At 44.4% G+C, this 19,361-nt stretch overlaps 1 protein-coding gene and 1 long non-coding RNA gene across 2 annotated transcripts in view; one reads left to right on the top strand and one right to left on the bottom strand.

Moving 5' to 3' along the window:
• The window catches only part of TRAF3IP2 (TRAF3 interacting protein 2), a 40,920-nt gene that overhangs the window by 2,186 nt on the left and 19,373 nt on the right, over positions 1–19,361 (top strand). Inside the window, exon 2 of the mRNA XM_004422221.3 lies at positions 10,101–10,937. Coding sequence (XP_004422278.1) covers positions 10,109–10,937 — 829 coding nt within the window. The 5' untranslated portion in view covers positions 10,101–10,108. The remainder of the gene's footprint in view (positions 1–10,100; positions 10,938–19,361) is intronic.
• On the bottom strand, positions 113–18,996 carry LOC147914525 (uncharacterized). Its single transcript, XR_015555252.1, has 3 exons — positions 18,712–18,996; positions 8,006–8,240; positions 113–6,372 (listed from the first exon to the last, which is right to left on the bottom strand). It is a non-coding gene; the product is annotated as an uncharacterized LOC147914525 (long non-coding RNA).

Here is a 19,361-nt window from a genome sequence, read left to right as displayed (position 1 = left end):
CTCAGCATGGCCGTAGAAGCAGTGCGTCTGTGTGCGCCCGGGATCCGAACCCGGGCAGCCTGCATCGCAGCGCACGCACTTAACCGCTAAGCCACGGGGCCGGCCCTGTCATGTTTTTAGATGGCTCTCTCTATCCCCCTGGGATGAGAGGACAAGAATTTCAAGATGCTTCACCTGTGACGAGTTACTGATTTTTATTTTCAAATAACGATGCACCATTACCTGAAATCGGGCTGCCAGCCCAGCTCTGATCCAGAAAGGCCACCCACAGTCATTCTTAATCTGGTGTTGCAGCTCCAGATCATTCCATGATGGCATGTCATGAGATGGACAATGCAGTGTCTCTGCTCGGCTCATTGTGTGGGGTGGGCTGACTAGGAGTGAAGTCTGGGCTGTGAACCAACATGTCGAGGAGAAGGTTCTTAACTCGGGGATACTCACTTTGGGAGGGTGCAAAGACAGAAAATGTTTAAGCCTGCTTCTCTCAGGATTAAGGAGTTAGTGACTTTCAAATGCTCTGAAAATGAGAAGAGGAGAAGGCAGGAGTATTTGCAGACTTCTTTAACAGGCATTCAGAAAGATAGATTATGTGGGCAGTTTGTCTAAATTAAATCTATGTTTTATACATCGCAGAATCGAAATCTCAGAAATATTCTGAATTCAAATCATTTTTCTGCTGCAGGCAATTTTAGATTAGCCTTTAAAAACATACATGAATGGCAGGCAACTGCAGCAGAAAAAAAAAGAGCTCAGATGAGGCATGTTAAACTTTAAATCCCTTTCAGATCCAATGAAATGACCCCTAATGTTTGATCACATTTCCTTATCAAAACAATCCTGCCGTCTTTCTGTGAGAAAGCATCTGAGGGTTGGAATCAAGATGCCCTCCCCCTGAGCCTCTCCTGTTTCTTCCCAGTGCGTTGTCACCAAGATATTTTTAGTTCATGAAACTGACATTCTTTGGGTCTCTTGCCCAGCAGGCCTCCTACTAGCCCACATGAGCTTCGAAGCCTGACTGCTCAGCTCACTCCGTCCCTGTGTGTGTGTGTCTGTGTGTGTCCACAGATGTGACTGCAGACCTTCCTGGAGCCTGGAAGTTGTGAACTAGCCGAGGGAGGACGGTGGGCTTTCTCCCACCTCGGGACCGGTATTGCTGTGCCAGTTTGGTTTGGTTCCCTGATAAGGCAGCTGAAATCCATCTCTTTGGGAGTGATGAGACTTACTGGAGCCCCAGCCCACGTGTCCCCCGTCCTCCCTCCCCTCAGACCTGGGCTGGCTGGGTCTTGGCAGCTCCCTCAGTGATGAGGGAAACTTGGCTCTTCTTGGACTCATTGTTTTCCTGCGCTCAGGGTTCCCGTGCTTTTCCTTCTTCTCCTCCCAAGGTCACTGAGTCTCCTCTGTCTCTGATCTCTCTTCCTCCTCTGTGCTGTCTGCCCAGATTCCTCCTGGCTTACCAGCTCACCTACCACACTGTATTCATTCTTTCCCTTTCCTTCCAACTGCCCCCTCTCAGCAACACGTAAAAATCACGATTTAAGTAAGTCTTTCTCTTACACCAACAAAGGGCAAATTTTTAAAAATTTCCTTCAAGGTTTCCCTGTTTTCCTTGCTTCTTTCCTCTTCCATTCTCCTTTCTTCCTTCCTATCCCTTCTTCCTCTTCTGATTTTTCCTTTCTGCCCTTTCCTCTCCTTCACTCTGGGGGCTGGACTGAATTAAGAATCACAGATGTGTGCTTAGAGAAACTTTATCTGAAACAAACAAACAAACAAAAAACCCATGGGCTGGTTTGAGGTTGTTCTCTAAATGTTTATGACCAGCGTCCAACATGGCAGAGTCAGTCCGTTCTTAGTCCATTGCCTCCTTGTTTATCGGCTCCAAGGAGTTCCAGATCCGACCTCTTCAAATCAGGTCAGGTCATGCTGTGCTGCCTCCAGCCTGATGTGACTTGTACTGTGCAGGGAATGGACAAGGCCAGTAAATGTTTCCTTGTCTCCAGGGCTCACCACTGCTTCCAATCTTCTGGCAAACCAAATGGAAGAACTCTGTCTGGGAAATTACAAGTCAACTTGGAAGTATTTATTCACTGGAATTTGAACCTGAGCCAAACAGGTCACTCAAAACCAGCTTCCACTAAGCAAACCCGTGTTGTGCAAGTTTGCATGCATTTGGGCAGGAAACAGAACATTAAGGAGTTTACAGATATTTTTATATCTATGGCTTTTAGAGATTTATAAAAAAAAAATTACTCCCTGGGGAATGAAGTAAGACCTTGAGAATAATTGTAATTGAAAGTATCTGATCCAAATTGGATCTGACGATCCTCCTAGCTGTAAATTTATAGATTTATTTGTTATGTCCACCTGAAATATTCATGCTGTGTGTCTCTAGGCCTCTTCAACCCTATTGTTGACCTAAAGAATGCTTATAAAAAGATCCAAACACTTGGTGAACAGCAAGCCTTGATTATTTAGGAGCTGGTAATGTGGTTTATTAATTACTCAGGCTGCTCACTCCTGCCCTTCCTCTGTTTCTTGCTATGCTATTTGTCTTCTTCCAGGGACATAACACCTTCATTAAATCCCAGCCGTCCTTGCCTCAGAGGCGTCCCGTGGAAGATCTCCCATCTCTCGATGCCTCACCATTTATCATCCCCCTTTGTTTGTGCTCTGTCAACCAGTTTTCAATTTATTTTGAATTCAGTTTATGATTAAAATTTAATGAGAGCCAATCAAGTGCTTTTCTCAAATCAAGATGCCTCTGCAGTCTCATCCGTATCCTCTATTGTAATGGCATGAAGGAAAGCCACCAGAGGTTCCCAGCCCGGGGATTCATTATACAACACAGGTGGCCTGTATCCACGCCTCCTTAGTTTCAAGGTGAATGCTTCTGAGATATATTTATTCCAGAAGCTTCTAAGGGTTTCTCAGCTTCCCTCATCTCCTTTCTCCCCCTCAAATATCTATACAACTCAATGCTCCCAACCGAGACACAAATGGTCAAGTGCACAGGCTCTGGCGCTGAGCTGCTTTCATTTCAATCCTGGCTGTGCTACTCACTGGCCATGTGATCTTGGGGAAGCTACTTAACCTCCCCGTGCCTCAGTTTCCCCATCTGTAAAATGAGACTGGCAATCGTCTCTCTCAAATAGAGTGGCTGTGGGGATGAAATAAGTTAATACATGTAAAACACTTGGAATAATATTTGATACAGTAACATTCAATAAATATTAACACTTATTACTAACAAAGGGTAAGGTTTCTTAAGTATATCCATTCCATTAGGTTTATATTTTCATTCATCAGCATAATCTATATCAGAGCTTGGTAAACTACAACCCTCAGGCCAAAGGGGGACCATGATCTGTTTTTGCACCGGCTATTGCTAAGAATGGTTTTATATTTTTAAAAGGATGTTTGAAAACAAACAAACAGGGCCGGCCCCGTGGCTTAGCAGTTAAGTGCTCGCGCTCCGCTACTGGCGGCCCGGGTTCGGATCCCAGGCGCGCTCCGACGCACTGCTTGTCCAGCCATGCTGAGGCTGTGTCCCACATACAGCAACTAGAAGGATGTGCAACTATGACATACAACTATCTACTGGGGTTTTGGGGGGGAAAAAAAAAGGAGGAGGATTGGCAATAGATGTTAGCTCAGAGCCGGTCTTCCTCAGCAAAAAGAGGAGGATTAGCATGGATGTTAGCTCAGGGCTGATCTTCCTCACACACAAAAAAAATAAAAATAAAAAAGAAAACAAACAAACAAAAAAGCAGAGCATGAGAGAGAGACAGTACGTGGTCCACAAAGCATAAACTATTTACTCTCTGGTTCTTCACATAAAAGGTTTGCCAACCCCTGGTCCGTGTGATTTAAAGGAATGAGTTAGGGAGTCTATAGGCTGGATTGGGCTGTGACTTTGGAAAAGCTTGTTAATGTGTCTAAGCCTGTGTACAGCAGGAACGCTAAAGAGATGCCATGTACCCCACCTGTGGCCCAGCTTGTTTTAAGGACCAAATGAGATGATGTGTATCGAATGTGCCAGAAATACACATGTTGGTTAAAAAGATATGATCTCCGTATATTAGATCATATCATAGTGTTAGCGTCCAGGTATAAAACCAGTGAACATGGTCTAGAAAAGGAGTTCCAAAGCCAATTCACTTGTTGTTGCAAAAATAATAACAAAATAGCCTTTGTTTTTGGAGAGCTTGATATGGGCCAGGCCCTACAGGCAGCACTTTTATCCTCATAATACTCCTATGGGGCAAGTGTTGTTATTTTCCCCATTTTACAGAGGAGAAAAACGACGCCCAGAGAAGTTAAGTAATTTTCTCAAGGTCACACATCTAATCATGACAGAGAAAGAATTTAAACCTAGGGAGTTTCAATCTAGAGCCTGTGCATTTAAGTACTGCATATTTTCCCACTTCCTAGAAATATGTGTTGATTCAGGGTAAGTCGATCTGGAAGGTAGAAGCCACAGTTAACTGTGAATGTGGACACTCGATCTGTTTGTGTGTGCCCTGAGAGAGACCTGTTTCCCACATAGGCGAGGGTGGGGTCTAATGAGCATGCAGAAGGGGAGGCAGGAATAACGGCAGGCAAGGAAGCTTTTGATGGACTATGAGATCAGAAAGGTAGTGTTGTGAAGACTAATAGACTCTGTTTCAGGAAACTAATGATCTAACGCAGGATGTGCTGGAAGAGAAAAAGGTTGTCGGGAACAGACACGAGCAAAGAGTTGGAGGCAGCTCAGGGGGGTTGACTGTGAGCTGTGTGCAGAAAAGAGAGAGAGAAATAGAGAGAGGGAGAGAGAATGGGAAATTCTGTGAATGAGACACCAGGGAGCATGGTCACATGGGATGTCAAAACTGCCAGCATCTAGGTAAGATCTTGTCTGCAAAACCAGGCTACTTCAGGTAGAGTGGAGGGGCTAAGAGAAAGGGCTCAGGCCTGACGAGGCAGAAAGGAAGCCAAAGGGAGAGACTTGGACAGAGAAAAACCAACAGAGAGATTTGAAGAAAGGTGCAATCAGAATGCAAGAGCTAGAACCACAGTTCACGGTCCAAAGGGCAATGAGACTGCAGAGAGGGAAAGCCGCCGTCTCTGGGGTCAGATCCGAGGGAGTAAGAACCAGACTCACAGGCACTCCTGTTCCAGCCTCGTTGTGCGTACCTGGGACCACCCTCTGTTCCTGGCTTGTGCCCACCCGTTCCCAGCCCGGGCGAATGTTCTCACCCTCTGCCAAATGGTCTTTTGCCTTTTAAGGGGCGCGTGCACTCTCCTCTCGGTGGTCCAGGAGTGCCTCATTCACATCGATTCTTAATCTTTGAGAACATCAGAATCACTAGTGGAGCTTCTCTTTTTCTTTTTTTTTTTAATCTTTTGGGTAGATATATAGGAACTTGGTACAAAATTTAAAAGGTCTAAAATGCTCCCTCCTGCCCCTGTTCCCATTTCCCAGTTCCCTTCCTGGAGGCAACCGCTGTTCCGAATTTCTGATGAGATGGTGGGTGCGTAGACAATCTTAGATCCTACGAAGGGCAGCATATACTCTACGTGCTGTTCTGCTCTTTACTTTTTTTTAACTTAACAATAAGTCTTGGAGATAGTTCCACGTCAGTTCACACAGCACTTCCTCAGTCTTTTTTAAAAGAGGCAGAGTATTCATTGCACAGTGGGACCACAGTTTAAAAATCAGAATCATTTTGCACAAGCGGGTTGCTTCTAGTCTTTGCTGTTATGAATAGGGCCGCATTGCCTATCTTTATAGCCTCTTCATTTCACACAACATGTCCGTATCTCTGTAGGGGAGATTCTTAGATGTGAAATTACTAGGTTAAAGGGCATAAGCTTTTAAAATTCTGACAGTTATTGCCAAATTGTACAGATTACATTCCCCTTGGCAAAGGATGAGAACCTGTTCACTCGTGGGACTCAAACAACAATACACAGAAGCCCTGGCCCCACCTCAGAATCTCTAGGTGTGGGGCTCAGGCATCTGTATTGTGAGCCCCAGAAAGGGATTCTGAGCCCTAAATCCCCTTGGGTTCCCTCACCCTCCAGCCTCTCCGTTCCCCCAGGGATTTGCTGGGGTGAGGCAGACATGGCCTTGTCCTCCTGGCCTGACAGGCTCAGCTTCTCCTAGCCTTTCTGAGCTCAGCATTCATGCCGATGAGCCCAAGATGGTCCAGGGCACTGCCAGCACTGGGGCTTGCAGGGGCCTGGCTGTCAGGTCATCTGTCCCCCTTGGGGGTCAGAGACTTCTCCTCTAGGTCATGGTTAGGAAACAGGGCCTTTCCACTCCAATCCAAGTGCTGCCCTTGGAGCACAGGCCGTGCCACGGTTACAACCACGTGGACATCACATGGAGAAGCCCTGGAATAAAACAGGGGAAAATGGAAATAGGAGCGGTGAGATACTGATTGATTTTTTTAAAAATGTGTACTTTTACAAGATTGACATCAAAGACCAAAAAATAAAACTGCCATTTCCGACACAACCCACTGATCTGCCCGTGGCCCTCTGATGTGGCATTTGTGTGTAATTATTCTCACACCCTCACCCTCTGGAGGGTGGCAGGGTTTGTTCTGCCAGTTCTGGTGAGGTCTAGCATAGGGAGGGGCCCACGTGGCAGCTGCAGGCACGCCCCACCCTCTGCCGTTCTGGGCGAAGCTCTGAGGATGCACCAACAGACCAGCTGCCTCCCTGTCTGGAGCAGAACAGCAGATGTTCCCATCACGCTGGGTGGCAGAATCACCTTTATTCTGCAAGTGAGCGTCAAGGTCAACCCTGCCTATGAGCGGGACCTCTTTAGGCATGGCCTAGGCCACCTTGGGGCCTGACACTTAGAGGAAGAGGGAAGAGTCCCCATGTGGTATAATTTTAAGAACTCTGAGGACTTGGCCCATCAGATCCTCCCTGTTACCCCCATGGAGCCTGCCATTCTCATTGTCAGTGATCCTTCCAGCTACACAGATCTGTTCCCTCTCTGAATCAGGCATCAACGATTTATTCACGCAACAAATATTATTGAGCACCTACTATGGGCCACGGACAGTTCTTGGTGCTGAGAATATAGCTGTGAACAGGATATGCAAAAATCATGCCCTCAGCAAGTTTCCATTCTGGGAGGAGATAATAAATAAGCAAGGAATCTATTAGATATTGGTACTTATACATTTTGTAGTATGTCTGATGGTGATAACTGCTAGAGAGGATGGTAAGCAGGGAAGAGAGACAAGGGAACGAGTGTGTATGAATTTTAGAGACAGGGACCAGGGATCCCTCACAGAGAAAGTGACAGCTGAGTAAAGACCTGAAGGAGAAAGGAAGTAAGCCATGCAGATACGTGGGGGAAGAGGGTTACGAAGAGAAGGAAAAGCAAGTGCAAAGGCCCTGGGGCAGGGCCATTGATTTCCTGTATTAGTTTTCTCTCTTGAGCTGGATCATAAGCAACTTGAAGGTAGGAATAATGTTTTATATGTCTTTAGAAATGATTACCTTTCATTGTATATTCTCTTGTATCTCTTGAATTTTGTATCGTTTGTAGGTATTACCTATTATAAAACATTTTTTAATAGAGCTTAGGGCTCAGAAGGGGGATACACGGCATAGAGTTGGACACATAGTAGGGCTCAGTAGTAATTTGCCGTTTGAATATTTGATGGTGACGCATTGAAAACACCAGGGTCCATTTTGTTTTGTAAAGATTACTCATCCCGTAGCTTTCCTGAGAGGCTGTTCATTGACATGCCAGGTTTATTGACTATCATCCGAGGGGCCTTTTGTTCCTTTTCTGACCAGTTTTAACTGTGGAATTCCCACCATAGGATGCGCCTCAGATTTCCAGTTACCTGAGATGATCACACTTGTCACCTTTTTCATTAGCTTCCTCAGAGCTCCTGAAGGCTCCTCAGCTAGAAGAGTAGAATTTGCAACATTTTTTTTCAGGGAAGCACTTCTAAGGCGTTCACATTTGGAAACCCAGGGAGAATGTGAACAGTTGTACCTGAAATGCGAGCAATGGAAGAGTTGCATGACAAGAGACAGCTGACAGAACTTAGTCCTCTGGCTAGTCGCTCACGTGCTATATCTCTTTGCCTTCCCCGTCAGTCAGCCGTGGGCCCACAGATGCTTGCAGGAGATTACACAACGCTCAGCCAGCCCTTCAGAAAATAGCTTTGTTTCCAGAGCAGCTGAAGAGGATGTTGCATGGCATACCCAATTTCATAGCTGTAGAAAAACTGTAAGAAAGAAAGGAAAACAATGCTGATCATTTAAAAATAATAGTTGAAATATTCGTGTTTTGGTTAGATTCTTGTTCATTTTTACAGTTTATCAATTTTATCCATTTAGGTGATGAGGTCTCTTTTCCCCAGAGCCAAGAGACAAGGGGCACACACAGCCTAGACAGCAGACTAGAAAGGAGACAGCAGAAGGGGAAGACTGAAGTGGGGAGTGAGGGCCAGCCGGGAGTTAGAAGCTGAAGGAGTTTTCTGTTGTGCCAGAGAACAGTACAAAGGTTGTTTGCAGCCGATGGGTATGTTTGATACCAAGTGAGGGTAAGAGACATATTAAATAGTATTCATTTGGCAGGGAATGGAGAGGCAAATTGAAGTATCTTTCTATAGGCAGTGAAGGTAAATTTAGTAGGAAACTGCTGGCCCCACCTCTGCTCTGAGGGGCAGCATTTTAAAATGCATGGTGTTATGTTGCCATTGGGTTGGGTACAGGGCTCAAGAGAAGGTGAATTCATATTTTTCAAAACTTGTCTTAGAACAATAATTGATGTACATCGTGACTTTAGGCACAATAAGCCCTTAGTAAATGTAGTTGAAATTCTACATGGATCTAAAATACGAATTTAATAATCCACCACTGGTACCATCCCTTTTCTCTGTAGGGTATTTGAAGTATGCTATGGACAAGGCCTGCATAGAACGAACCTCGGGGATGTCTCCCCCTCCCCCGACTACACCTGCTCTGGAGCCTTCTGCAGGTCTACAGTCACTCCTGTGCTGTCTTGTCCCTAGGCTGCCTCCTTCTTTCCCCTGGAGCCTAGGCGTCTTGGGGCATCATCTCTACCAATCCAATGATAAGAGGAGGCTAATTTTCTTTCTCATTTTGCTATGTTGATTAAGAGTTCTATTTTTATATTACTGGACAGTCCGATATTACTTGGACTGTGGCCTGAATGCTCTGTGGGCTAAAGGCTAGTTGAGCAAGCCTTGCAAGTTCAACTACCACACCACACACCAGATGGTCATGGCTACCTTAATTGCAGGCATAACGCCAGAGAGAATTAAGTCCTCCAAACAACCTATAGTTGTTAAGTGGAAAATGTCCCTATGACCTTTTTTTCAGCGCTTTTAACTCAGGCTTTCTTTCTTTTAATCTTTTTTTTTTGATTAGGCAATAGTCACACAAAGCAAAAATTTTAAAGTTCAAAAGGTGAAAAATCCCCCTCCCCCACCTCTCCCCCAGCTTATTTCCATCCTCAGAGGAAACTAATGTACGCATGTCTTGTGTATCCTCCACGCATCTTTTTTTTTTTTTTTTTTTTTTTTTTGCTGAGGAAGATTAGCCCTGAGCTAACATCTGTGTCAGTCTTCCTCTACTTTATATGCGGGTCGCCACCATAGCATGACTAACGAGTGGTGTAGGTCCGTGCCCGGGATCCAACCCATGAACCCCAGCCGCAGCAGTAGAATGCACAGAACTTAACCACTACGCCACAGGGCTGGCCCCCACACGTCTTATACATCTATGAGCACATATGAAGCAACCTACACTATGATAATTTCTCTTGCCTCAATACTTGGCCCTTGATTTTCAGCTATGTCTTCCCCTTGTGCTGTCTACCACATGATGGTCCAGTCACATCCTTTGAATTGCCTTCCAGATAAAAATATATTAATAAGTGTTAGCGCCTTTGCCTGGAGGATAAGTGAACAACTTTATGTGACTGGGGCTCTGCAGGCATGTTGGTGTCACTCTCTGTTAATTTAAACCACACCCTGAATGAGGTCTCTTACGGTCCTAAAGTGAGGACTCCATGAAATGATTTGTCTTCTAAGGCTGTGGCATGTTTTCTCTTGTTCCAGAAACTAGAATGAACCGAAGCATTCCTGTGGAGGTGGATGAATCAGAACCATACCCAAGTCAGTTACTGAAACCAATCCCAGAATATTCCCCGGAAGAGGAATCAGAACCACCTGCTCCAGATAGAAGGAACATGGCACCCAACAGCTCGTCTGTGCCCCAAACCCCTCACTATTCCTCGGGAGACTTTTCTCAGGCTCACCCACCCCTGAAACTTGCAAATCACCAGTGGCCTGTGTCCCAGCAGGTCACCTGCCTGCGCACTAAAGTTCTGGAGGAGAGTGAAGACAGCTTCTGGAGGAGACACCCAGACCCAGGCAAAGATTTTCCCTCGGGCTCCTCCGCGGCCGGCGAGCCTGAGCCCAAGTCTGTGGTTGGAGCCCTCCCGCAGGAGCATCAGTTTTCATTTACGGAAAAACGTAATCAATGGCTGGGATCTCAGCTTTCAGCAGCTTCTCCTGACACTGGCCATGACTCAGACAAATCAGAACAATGTTTACCTAATCCCTCAGTAGACTCCTCGGGCAGGAGCCAAGAGATGGCACCACAGCCCCAGCCCCACAGGAACCGAGCAGCCCCGGATCTGCCTACGATAGACACGGGGTATGATTCCCAGCCCCAAGATGTCCTGGGCATCAGGCAGCTGGAAAGGCCCCTGCCCCTCACCTCCGTGTGTTACCCCCAGGACCTCCCCAGACCTCTCCGGTCCAGAGAGTTCCATCAGTTTGAACTTCAGAGGTATCCAGCGTGTGTACAGATGCTGCCTCCTAACCCTTCCCCACAGGCTCAGTGGAACTATCATTACCAGTGTCCTGGAGGTCCCGATCACCAGGTGCCATGTAAGTGAGCTTTACCTCTGGACATTCTGGGCTGGGTAACGAAGTAAACAAGGGCCTCACATCAATGCGTCACATCACTAGACCAGCACAGACAGGTCAGAATGCAGGGAGGGGCTTTCCATGTGTGGTTGGGTTTGCAAGGGGCTTTAGAAGAATGCTTTGTCTTAGCCCAAAGCCCGTCCCTCTTGGGACGTGCTTCTCTAGGAACCTTTAAGGAAAAACAAATTCCTGTCTAGGTTCATTAACCTACCTCGAGGCAGGGAGATGACCCAAATGATTTTAAGAAAACTAGTTTGTTGTCCAAATTCTTGAGCATCTGGGCTCTTCCCCATCTGCATGCTTCTTCCCCATCTTAGATTTGGCAGAGAAAGGGGTCTTCTGTCGAAAAAATCAGAAGGTGCCCAGAATGTCATCGAGACTCTGGGTTCATGCCATCACATGAAGATCAGGTTGCTCCTGTGATTCTGTTGCTTAAACCCCTTTGGAGACTTGAGTCATCCACCTCTATCTTATGTTCTAGTCACACCCAAGGACTGGCAGTCCCTGTAACTTGTCTAGCCGATTCACATCTCCAAGCATTTGCCCGTGTTCTTCTCTCTATCCAGGATGTTCTTCCCCTTCTTACGCATTTGACCCCATTCTATACCTCTTTTATTTTTTTAACCACTTTATTGAGATCTAATTTACATACTGTAATGTTCACCCTTTGCCCATTTTAAGTGTACAAGTCAATGGATTGTAGTATTTTCACAGGGTTATACAACCATCACCATACATATTTTTTAAGACTTAGCTCATGTGTCCCTCTGGAAACCTCCCCAGATCAGTCCCTCCTCCAGGCTCTCTATTTCCTTGTGCTTTGCTTGTTGAGGCTCCTACTACAGTGGCAGTATGGCATCTACTTATGGGCTTGTCTACCTCTCCTTCCAGGCTGCAAACTTCTGCACATCAACAAAGGTGTATTTTCAATCCATAATTCCCCAGCATGTAGCACAGTGACCAGCATACCCTAGACTATTTCTGAATGAGTGAATGAATGAATAATATGCATCAGGGCATTAAGCATCTCTGAGAGTGATAAAGTCTTAGATTGAGATAAAAGGTCCGTCAGAATTCGGGATATTAAATCTCTACTGACGCCACTGGAAAATAACAATAGGGCTTTACAGATCACACACAGGCCTGTGAGATGTGATATTTTTCTTAGCAAATAAACACTGTACAAAGAGCAGTTCAAATGGTATAAGAAGAGTCTGACCAAAGGCCTGATGCCCAGCTTTAAAACAAATTATAGAAATAATCACAAATGCTGTAATCAATCACAATTTATGTATTTGTACATGTACACTTTTTTTTTTTTTTGTGAGGAAGATCAGCCCTGAGCTAACATCCATGCCAATCCTCCTGTTTTTGCTGAGGAAGACTGGCCCTGACCTAACATCTATACCCATCTTCCTCCACTTTATATGGGATGCCGCCACAGTATGGCCTGACAAGCGGTGCCTCGGTGTGCGCCCGGGATCCGAACCCGGGCCACCAGCAGCGGAGCGCACGCACTTAACCGCCATGCCATGGGGCTGGCCCCTGTACGTGTACACTTACTATAAAGCTTCCTAAAGTGGGGCCCGCCCGGTGGCGCAAGTGGTTAGGTGCCCGCGCTCCGCTTCACTGGCCCAGGGTTCGCCAGTTCGGATCCCGGGCGTGCACCAAGGCACTGCTTGCCAAGCCATGCCGTGGCGGTGTCCCATATAAAGTTCAGGAAGATGGGCATGGATGTTAGCCCAGGGGCCAGTCTTTCTCAGCAAAAAGAGGAGGATTGGCAGATGTTAGCTGAGGGCCGATCTTCCTCACAAAAAAAAAAAAAAAGCTTCCTAAAGTGAATGGAGCAGCACAGTAATTAATAATTAAAAAAAAAAAGGGGGGGGCTGGCCTGGTGGTGTAGTGGTTACGTTTGGTACCTTCCACTTCAGCGGCCCGGGTTCACTGGTTCAGATCCCAGGTGTGGACCTACACCACTTGTCAGCCACTTGTCAGCCACGCTGTGGCGGCGACCCACATACAAAGTAGAGGAAGACTGGCACAGATGTTAGCTCAGGGTGAATCTTCCTCAAGCAAAAAATGAGGAAGATTGGCAACAGATGTTAGCTCAGGGCTAGTTTTCCTCAAGCGAAAACAACAACAAAAAAGGAAGTTGTAAGAATGAACATAAGGTTAGGAGTGAAGCCAGGAGCCAGGGAAGCAGCAGGACTTGGGGAGAAAGAGCCCCTGAGGCCTAAAACTGGGACCCAGTGTGTTGGATGTGGGGAAGTCAACGGATTGAGGGTGGTGGACAGGACTGCCTGCTTTGGGTGCCCAACAGGGATAGGATGGGTGTGGTGGCAGAGTTCCTTCAGTATGAATCACTGAGAACTGAACCTTGGCAGGGTCAGGGTTGTGTTTATTTCTCAATGATTCCCAGGTTAAAAGGGATTAATTTTGTGGGAATAACACCATCAACTACTCTTTTAACATTCTACTGTCTGCATTTAAAGATAATTTTTCTGATCATAACAGTAATATTTGTTCACTCTCAAAATTGAAATATGCCCAAAAGGTCAGTTCATATTTCTGTTACCCAAATATAATTCCTTTATTGGGGTTTTGACATATTTATTTCTGTTTTTTCTTTGCATATATATTTAATGTAAAATTCAAATAATTTCCAATGACATTCAGTGTACTTCTTCCAGCATCATTTAAAAATGCTGCATAGTATTTCATCAGATGTATCTACAAAATTGTTTGTAACCTATTCTCTGTTGTCGGACATTTTGAATAGTTTCCAGTTTCTGATCTGATAAGCAATGATATGACAAACATTATGTACATAAGTTTTTATCTGCATTTCTGGTTAATTCTTTAGATTAATGTGTAGATGTGTGAAGACTTAGTCAAGGGTTTTGTGATCCTAAGTCCCAAGCAGTTGCCTTTATCCACTCACAGGAGAAAGCCTCATCGTGGTAGACAAAGAAAGCATTGGCTCATTATAATTTGAGGGTCCCAGGAAGATCTTCCCACTTGAAAGTATTTTTCCTGTTGAAGCCTGAAATGGCCCCATTAGCAATGCAGTCTTTGGAGGTAAGCATTGCCCCCTCTGGGCAGGCTCTTCTACATGCAAACACTCCACTGGAAAAACTTTTAGTCTCTAATACCTCAAGACCTGCTTTCTTTCATTAGATCCCTGTCCCTTGATCTCTATAATATATCCTTCTATCGAATGGGGGGAAGAGAGGGTCGCCTAGGATCCTGGGAGTGAAGAGAGGTGAAGAAAGGCAGAGAGGAGAGAAGTTGGACAGGAGAAGAGAATAATTTACAGAAGATATACAAACAGCCAATAAGCATATGAAACCAAGCTGAACATTACCGAATTTAAGAAAAATGTATATATGCAACATTTTTAAAAATACCTTTTTCCTAATTAGGTGTGCAAAAATAAAAAGCCTCAGACAACCAGTGTTAGTGGGGTTATGGGGAAATGAACACTCCTATCTACTCTTGCTAGGAGTGTAAATTGGTACAATCTTGCAGAAGGCAATCTCACTATTAATCAAAATTTTAAATGTGCTTTCTCTTTCGCCCAGCAGTCTCACTTGTAAGAATCTATCCTAGGGCTGGCCCCGTGGCTTAGCGGTTAAGTGCGCGTGCTCCGCGGCTGGCGGCTCCGGTTCGGATCCCAGGCGCGCACCGACGTACTGCTTCTCCAGCCATGCTGAGGCCGCATCCCACATACAGCAACTAGAAAGATGTGCAGCTATGACATACAACTATCTACCGGGGCTTTGGGGGGAAAATAAATAAATAAATAAAATCTTAAAAAAAAAAAAAGAATCTATCCTAAAGAAACATTAAACAAGCATATAAAAATATACAAACAAGGATTTTTTTTTTTTTTTTGAGGAAGATCAGCCCTGAGCTAACATCCATGCTAATCCTCCTCTTTTTGCTGAGGAAGACCGGCTCTGAGCTAACATCTATTGCCAATCCTCCTCCTTTTTTTTTTTTTACCCCCAAATCCCCAGTAGATAGTTGTATGTCATAGTTGCACATCCCTCTAGTTGCTGTTTGTGGGACGTGGCCTCAGCATGGCCAGAGAAGCGGTGTGTCGGTGCGCGCCCGGGATCCGAACCCGGGCCACCAGTAGCAGAGCGCACGCACTTAACCGCCAAGCCACAGGGCCGGACCCAAACAAAGATGTTTATTAAAGCATCGTTGTATTAGAGTAAAAATGAAAACAGCTAAAATACCTATCAATGAGGGGAGAGAGAAGTAATTTGTGATTTATTTATACAATGGACTACTAGGCCTCTGTTACATAGAACAAAATACACATTCTGACATAAAAAAGACTAAGTGGAAAAGCAAGATGCAGTGTTGATCCCATATGTGATATTTTAAAAAAATACATGTGTTTAAAAACTATACATTAAAAAGCCTGGAAGAATTGCCCCAACTGTTAACAGTGATCATGAGGGGAGGGGAGCAGGGAATTAAGAGGCAGGGAGATTTTCCTTCTAACTTTATATACTTTAGTTGAATTTGTTATAGCAAACAGATATTACTTTTATACTTAAAAAATAAGTAAAAGTTAAAAAGAAGAAAGAAAGGTGAGGGGAAAGGAGAGTGTACAGGTGGGCTCACCCTCGTGCACCCTGCATGTGCCTTGGCCCTGGCTCCCAAGAGCATCTAATCACAGGGAGGAGGGTCAGGTTGGGCCATTTTGGTCAAGGAAGACCAGGGCTTATGGTTTTTCTTCCAGGCTCTATAAGCCCAGAATATTAGTGAAGCCTCCAGCAGTGATGGCTCCCATGAAGGTTGCTGCGAGGATTCAGTGAGATAATGTATTAAAGGCACTGGGAAAGTGGCTGGCTTGTACTCAGCCCTCAATAACTAGCAGCTCTTAGTTATTATTACTATTATTTAAATGGATCCTGCAGCCCAGCCCTGTCGAGTACTACTCTACTTCCAGATCCTCTTGCTGGCACAGATTTTAAGCATTCAAAGCAGGTGTTGCAAATGCTTAGTTTCATGTCAGTGCTACAACTGCACTTAATTGCCAACAAAACCACTTCAAAAGAGCTGTTCAGCTAAGGGATGCTCGTGCAGTTGGAAACCATGGCTACGTGGTTCTACTCAGCTTTAGAAGAGCATTACTTCCTCATCCATTAATGAAAATATAAATAAATAATGATCACCATGCAAATGGCACACCTCAGCCTTTGCAAGTTAAAGCAAAAATGGTTACTGGTCACCCCTTTCATGTAAAAAAGGAAAACGTTTTCAAAGCAGGTGAAAACGAGAAGTGGAATAACCCTATGTTTCGTCCTCCCCCAACCCCCTGGAGAAGTTGGCCTCATACTGCCTCAGAATCCTTCCACTGAAGGTCACCAGAATGGAGATCATGGCTGTGCAATCAAATAAAACCCATGATGCAAATAAATTGGAAAAAAGAACATATTAAATCTAATGAGCCCTTATTTTACTATGAAATTCTTGCTTTCTCTACCAAGGAGATTGAATAAAATAAAACTGTGGATTGAATAAAATAACACATGCCTACTATTGCTCATATGGAGCCAAAAAGTGATTATTTGTATGCTAGAATGCATGCACAATTAAAAGTAAGGAAAAAATAAACCAGATGGAAGAAATGATAAAGAAAGGCGTTGCCTTTCAGGACCCACAGCTGCTTCCAGCTGTGGGAGTTCCTGTAACAGTTTATGTTGGTTATCTTGTTTCCTGCTGAACTGATTGCATTATATCATGATGTTTTTTGACAACTTAAAAATCAGATTTTATTTTCTCTCTCATAGACTCTTTTAATACCATTCTTAATAAGGAAGAAAAATGTTGAATGTTTTGACCGATAAGTGGAAAACCTCGTTTAGGATTTGGTTTACAAATTCCAAGTGGTAGTAACATGAAGATCATGTGTCCCCAGGCCAAGAGGATCATAAGATTGACAAATAACATACAGTTCTGGGCACCCATTTATGATTGTGCAAGATCTGTATTTTTGTTTTGTGATGAACACTGCCTCAGAACTGAGGCGTTACCATGCTAACAAATCATTTGTCTATCATATCACCCACCGCCTTCTATTTTCCATTTCCCACAGAATAAACTCTCTTGACGGAATTTTAGGCACCGAGGACAAGTCAGTGGGGGAGATATTTTTGGGCAGTGATTCTTAAGTCTACGATGTAGGTGGCTGCCGGCTTGCATGCCTCCCCTTCTCACACACTGAGTGTGGGTTTGCGTTTCAAAACAGACACACAGATTTTCTTTCTTTCTCTCTCCATTTATTTTGAGCTACTCAAGGGAACTGGATCCTATTTATTCTGTTCACTCAGTGCCTAGCCATAGAAATTCAATAAATATTTGTTGAATGAATAAAAAGAAATCTGTTCCCTACTTCCTGGGGAAAGGAGTGGTCCCTAATCATCAGTAGAGCCTTTGTGATATCAGGCCTTGGAAAAGCCATCTTTAACTGTCTTATGGGAGAGGGGAGGAAGGGAGGGAGGTCAATGAGATTTGGAAACACAACTTGTCCATGTATTTATCAATTTATTCAAGAAATATTTTCCCATTCCTGTACTAGGCACTGTGTGTACAGTGGTGAACACAACACACATGGTCCTGTTTTCATGGAGTTCAGAGTCTACTGGAGAGACAGATAAGTAGAAATCAGCAAACAAAACAACAAAGTATGAGGGCTATGGAGGAAATAACCGGGTGTTAGAACAAACATTAATAGACAGGATGGCCAGAGGAGGCCTCTTTGAGGAGGACACATTTGAGCTGACATCTAAAGAATGAGAAGGTTGAGGAAGCAAAGAGCTTGGTGTAGTTAAGGTACCAAAAGCAAGCCAGTGGGGCTGGAACAAGGTGAGCAGGGAGAGAATGATACGCTAGCAGATGAAGGATGCAAGGACTGTGGTAGGGAATTGGATTTTATTCTAAGGTAAACTTCTTTCAGAAAACAGAAAACTGAACTCCATAATCCTGAATAAAGAACTTAGAACAGTACCTGAGATGTAGCAAGTCCTCAATAAATGTTAGCCATTATTATATATACGGTACTCAACTAAACTAGCAACACTTGGTCAAAATAGTGGGATGGAATGATTACACTCGAGCAAGGAAAAGGTACTCACTTACCTGAGAAGCATAGTTTTCATTTAGCAACTTTTCCGCACGACCAGCCAAATTCCAGACAAAACCAGTCAAATTCCACTTACAAAAGGGAAAGCTTATTTTTGATTGATCCTCTGATATCCAATATTTCTTTGTTTTAAACAATCAAAGGACAGCACGGAGAACTCTACTTTCAGTACCCTAATTTTAAAAATAGATGAGGTGGATCATTTTCATCTGCTCACATAAACCCGTGTAAGTTTTTACCACAGGTGGCCATTTCAGAAATGAAAGTTACAGCTAATCAAACACTTAGCCCACATGCCTTAGTGATTTTAATGATACGATTTGTTGCTATGAGACAAAAACATGTTGTGCGGGAAATAATCTGTTAGAAATCGTATGACCTTGATTCAAAGGCTTTGATTAACAGCACTAACATCGGCTCTCTGGAAAAGAAACAAACCCTATGATTAGAGCTTGGTAGTCCTTTTAAAGCAAATAAAACATTATTAGCCACTTATTAATGGATGTGGAAAGCAAAAATGGCTCCAAACATTAAAAACTTTCAAGGCCACTGGCAAAGTTTCTCCTCTCTTACCTTGACTTTCTCCTTCCTACTCCCGGAGGGAGACACGAAGGAAAAAAAAAAAAAAAACCAAAATGGACAGCACATGAGAAGTAGACGGTCTAGAAGATCCAAGACCTAGCAAGCAGATTGTGCAGTCCTCAATGGCTTCTCTTTTTCTGTGTGTGTGAAGTTGGCTTTGTAACTATTCGATCTTCACGCATTCACTTTTCAAGCATCCCCTGTGTGCAGCACTATGCTTGGAGACGTGGTGGCCATCAGACACAGTCCATGCTTTGTCAGAGCTTAGATGCTAGTAGGGAAGGCAGAGAGGTTGACAAGCAAGAGTCATGCTTACTTACACAAAACACATGATGAGCACTATGAAGAAAATAAAATAGAGGGGATGGGATGAGGCAACTGGGTGAAGGGGTGCGCCTCTTTGAATAGGCAACAGCAACTTGAATGAAAAGTTGCTCTGTAAAGACATAGGGCAAAAACATTCTGGGCAGAGAGGATGGCAAACTCAAGGTCCCAGAGGTGGGGATAAGCTTGGGGTGTTCAAGAAGAACAAAGATGACCAGGGTAGCTGGGGCTTGGCGAACTTGTGAGAGCGTAGTAGGAGATGAGATGAAGAAGGGCAGGGAGCAGATCACACAGGGTGGATTTTAAGTGCAGTGGGA

This window comes from Ceratotherium simum, chromosome 19, assembly GCF_057802395.1.
Source record: "Ceratotherium simum simum isolate JZ-2026a chromosome 19, ASM5780239v1, whole genome shotgun sequence".
NCBI classification, from domain to species: Eukaryota; Metazoa; Chordata; class Mammalia; order Perissodactyla; family Rhinocerotidae; genus Ceratotherium; species Ceratotherium simum.
The sequence above is the reverse complement of the archived record's forward strand: the minus strand, read 5'-3'. Positions and strand labels throughout refer to the sequence as shown.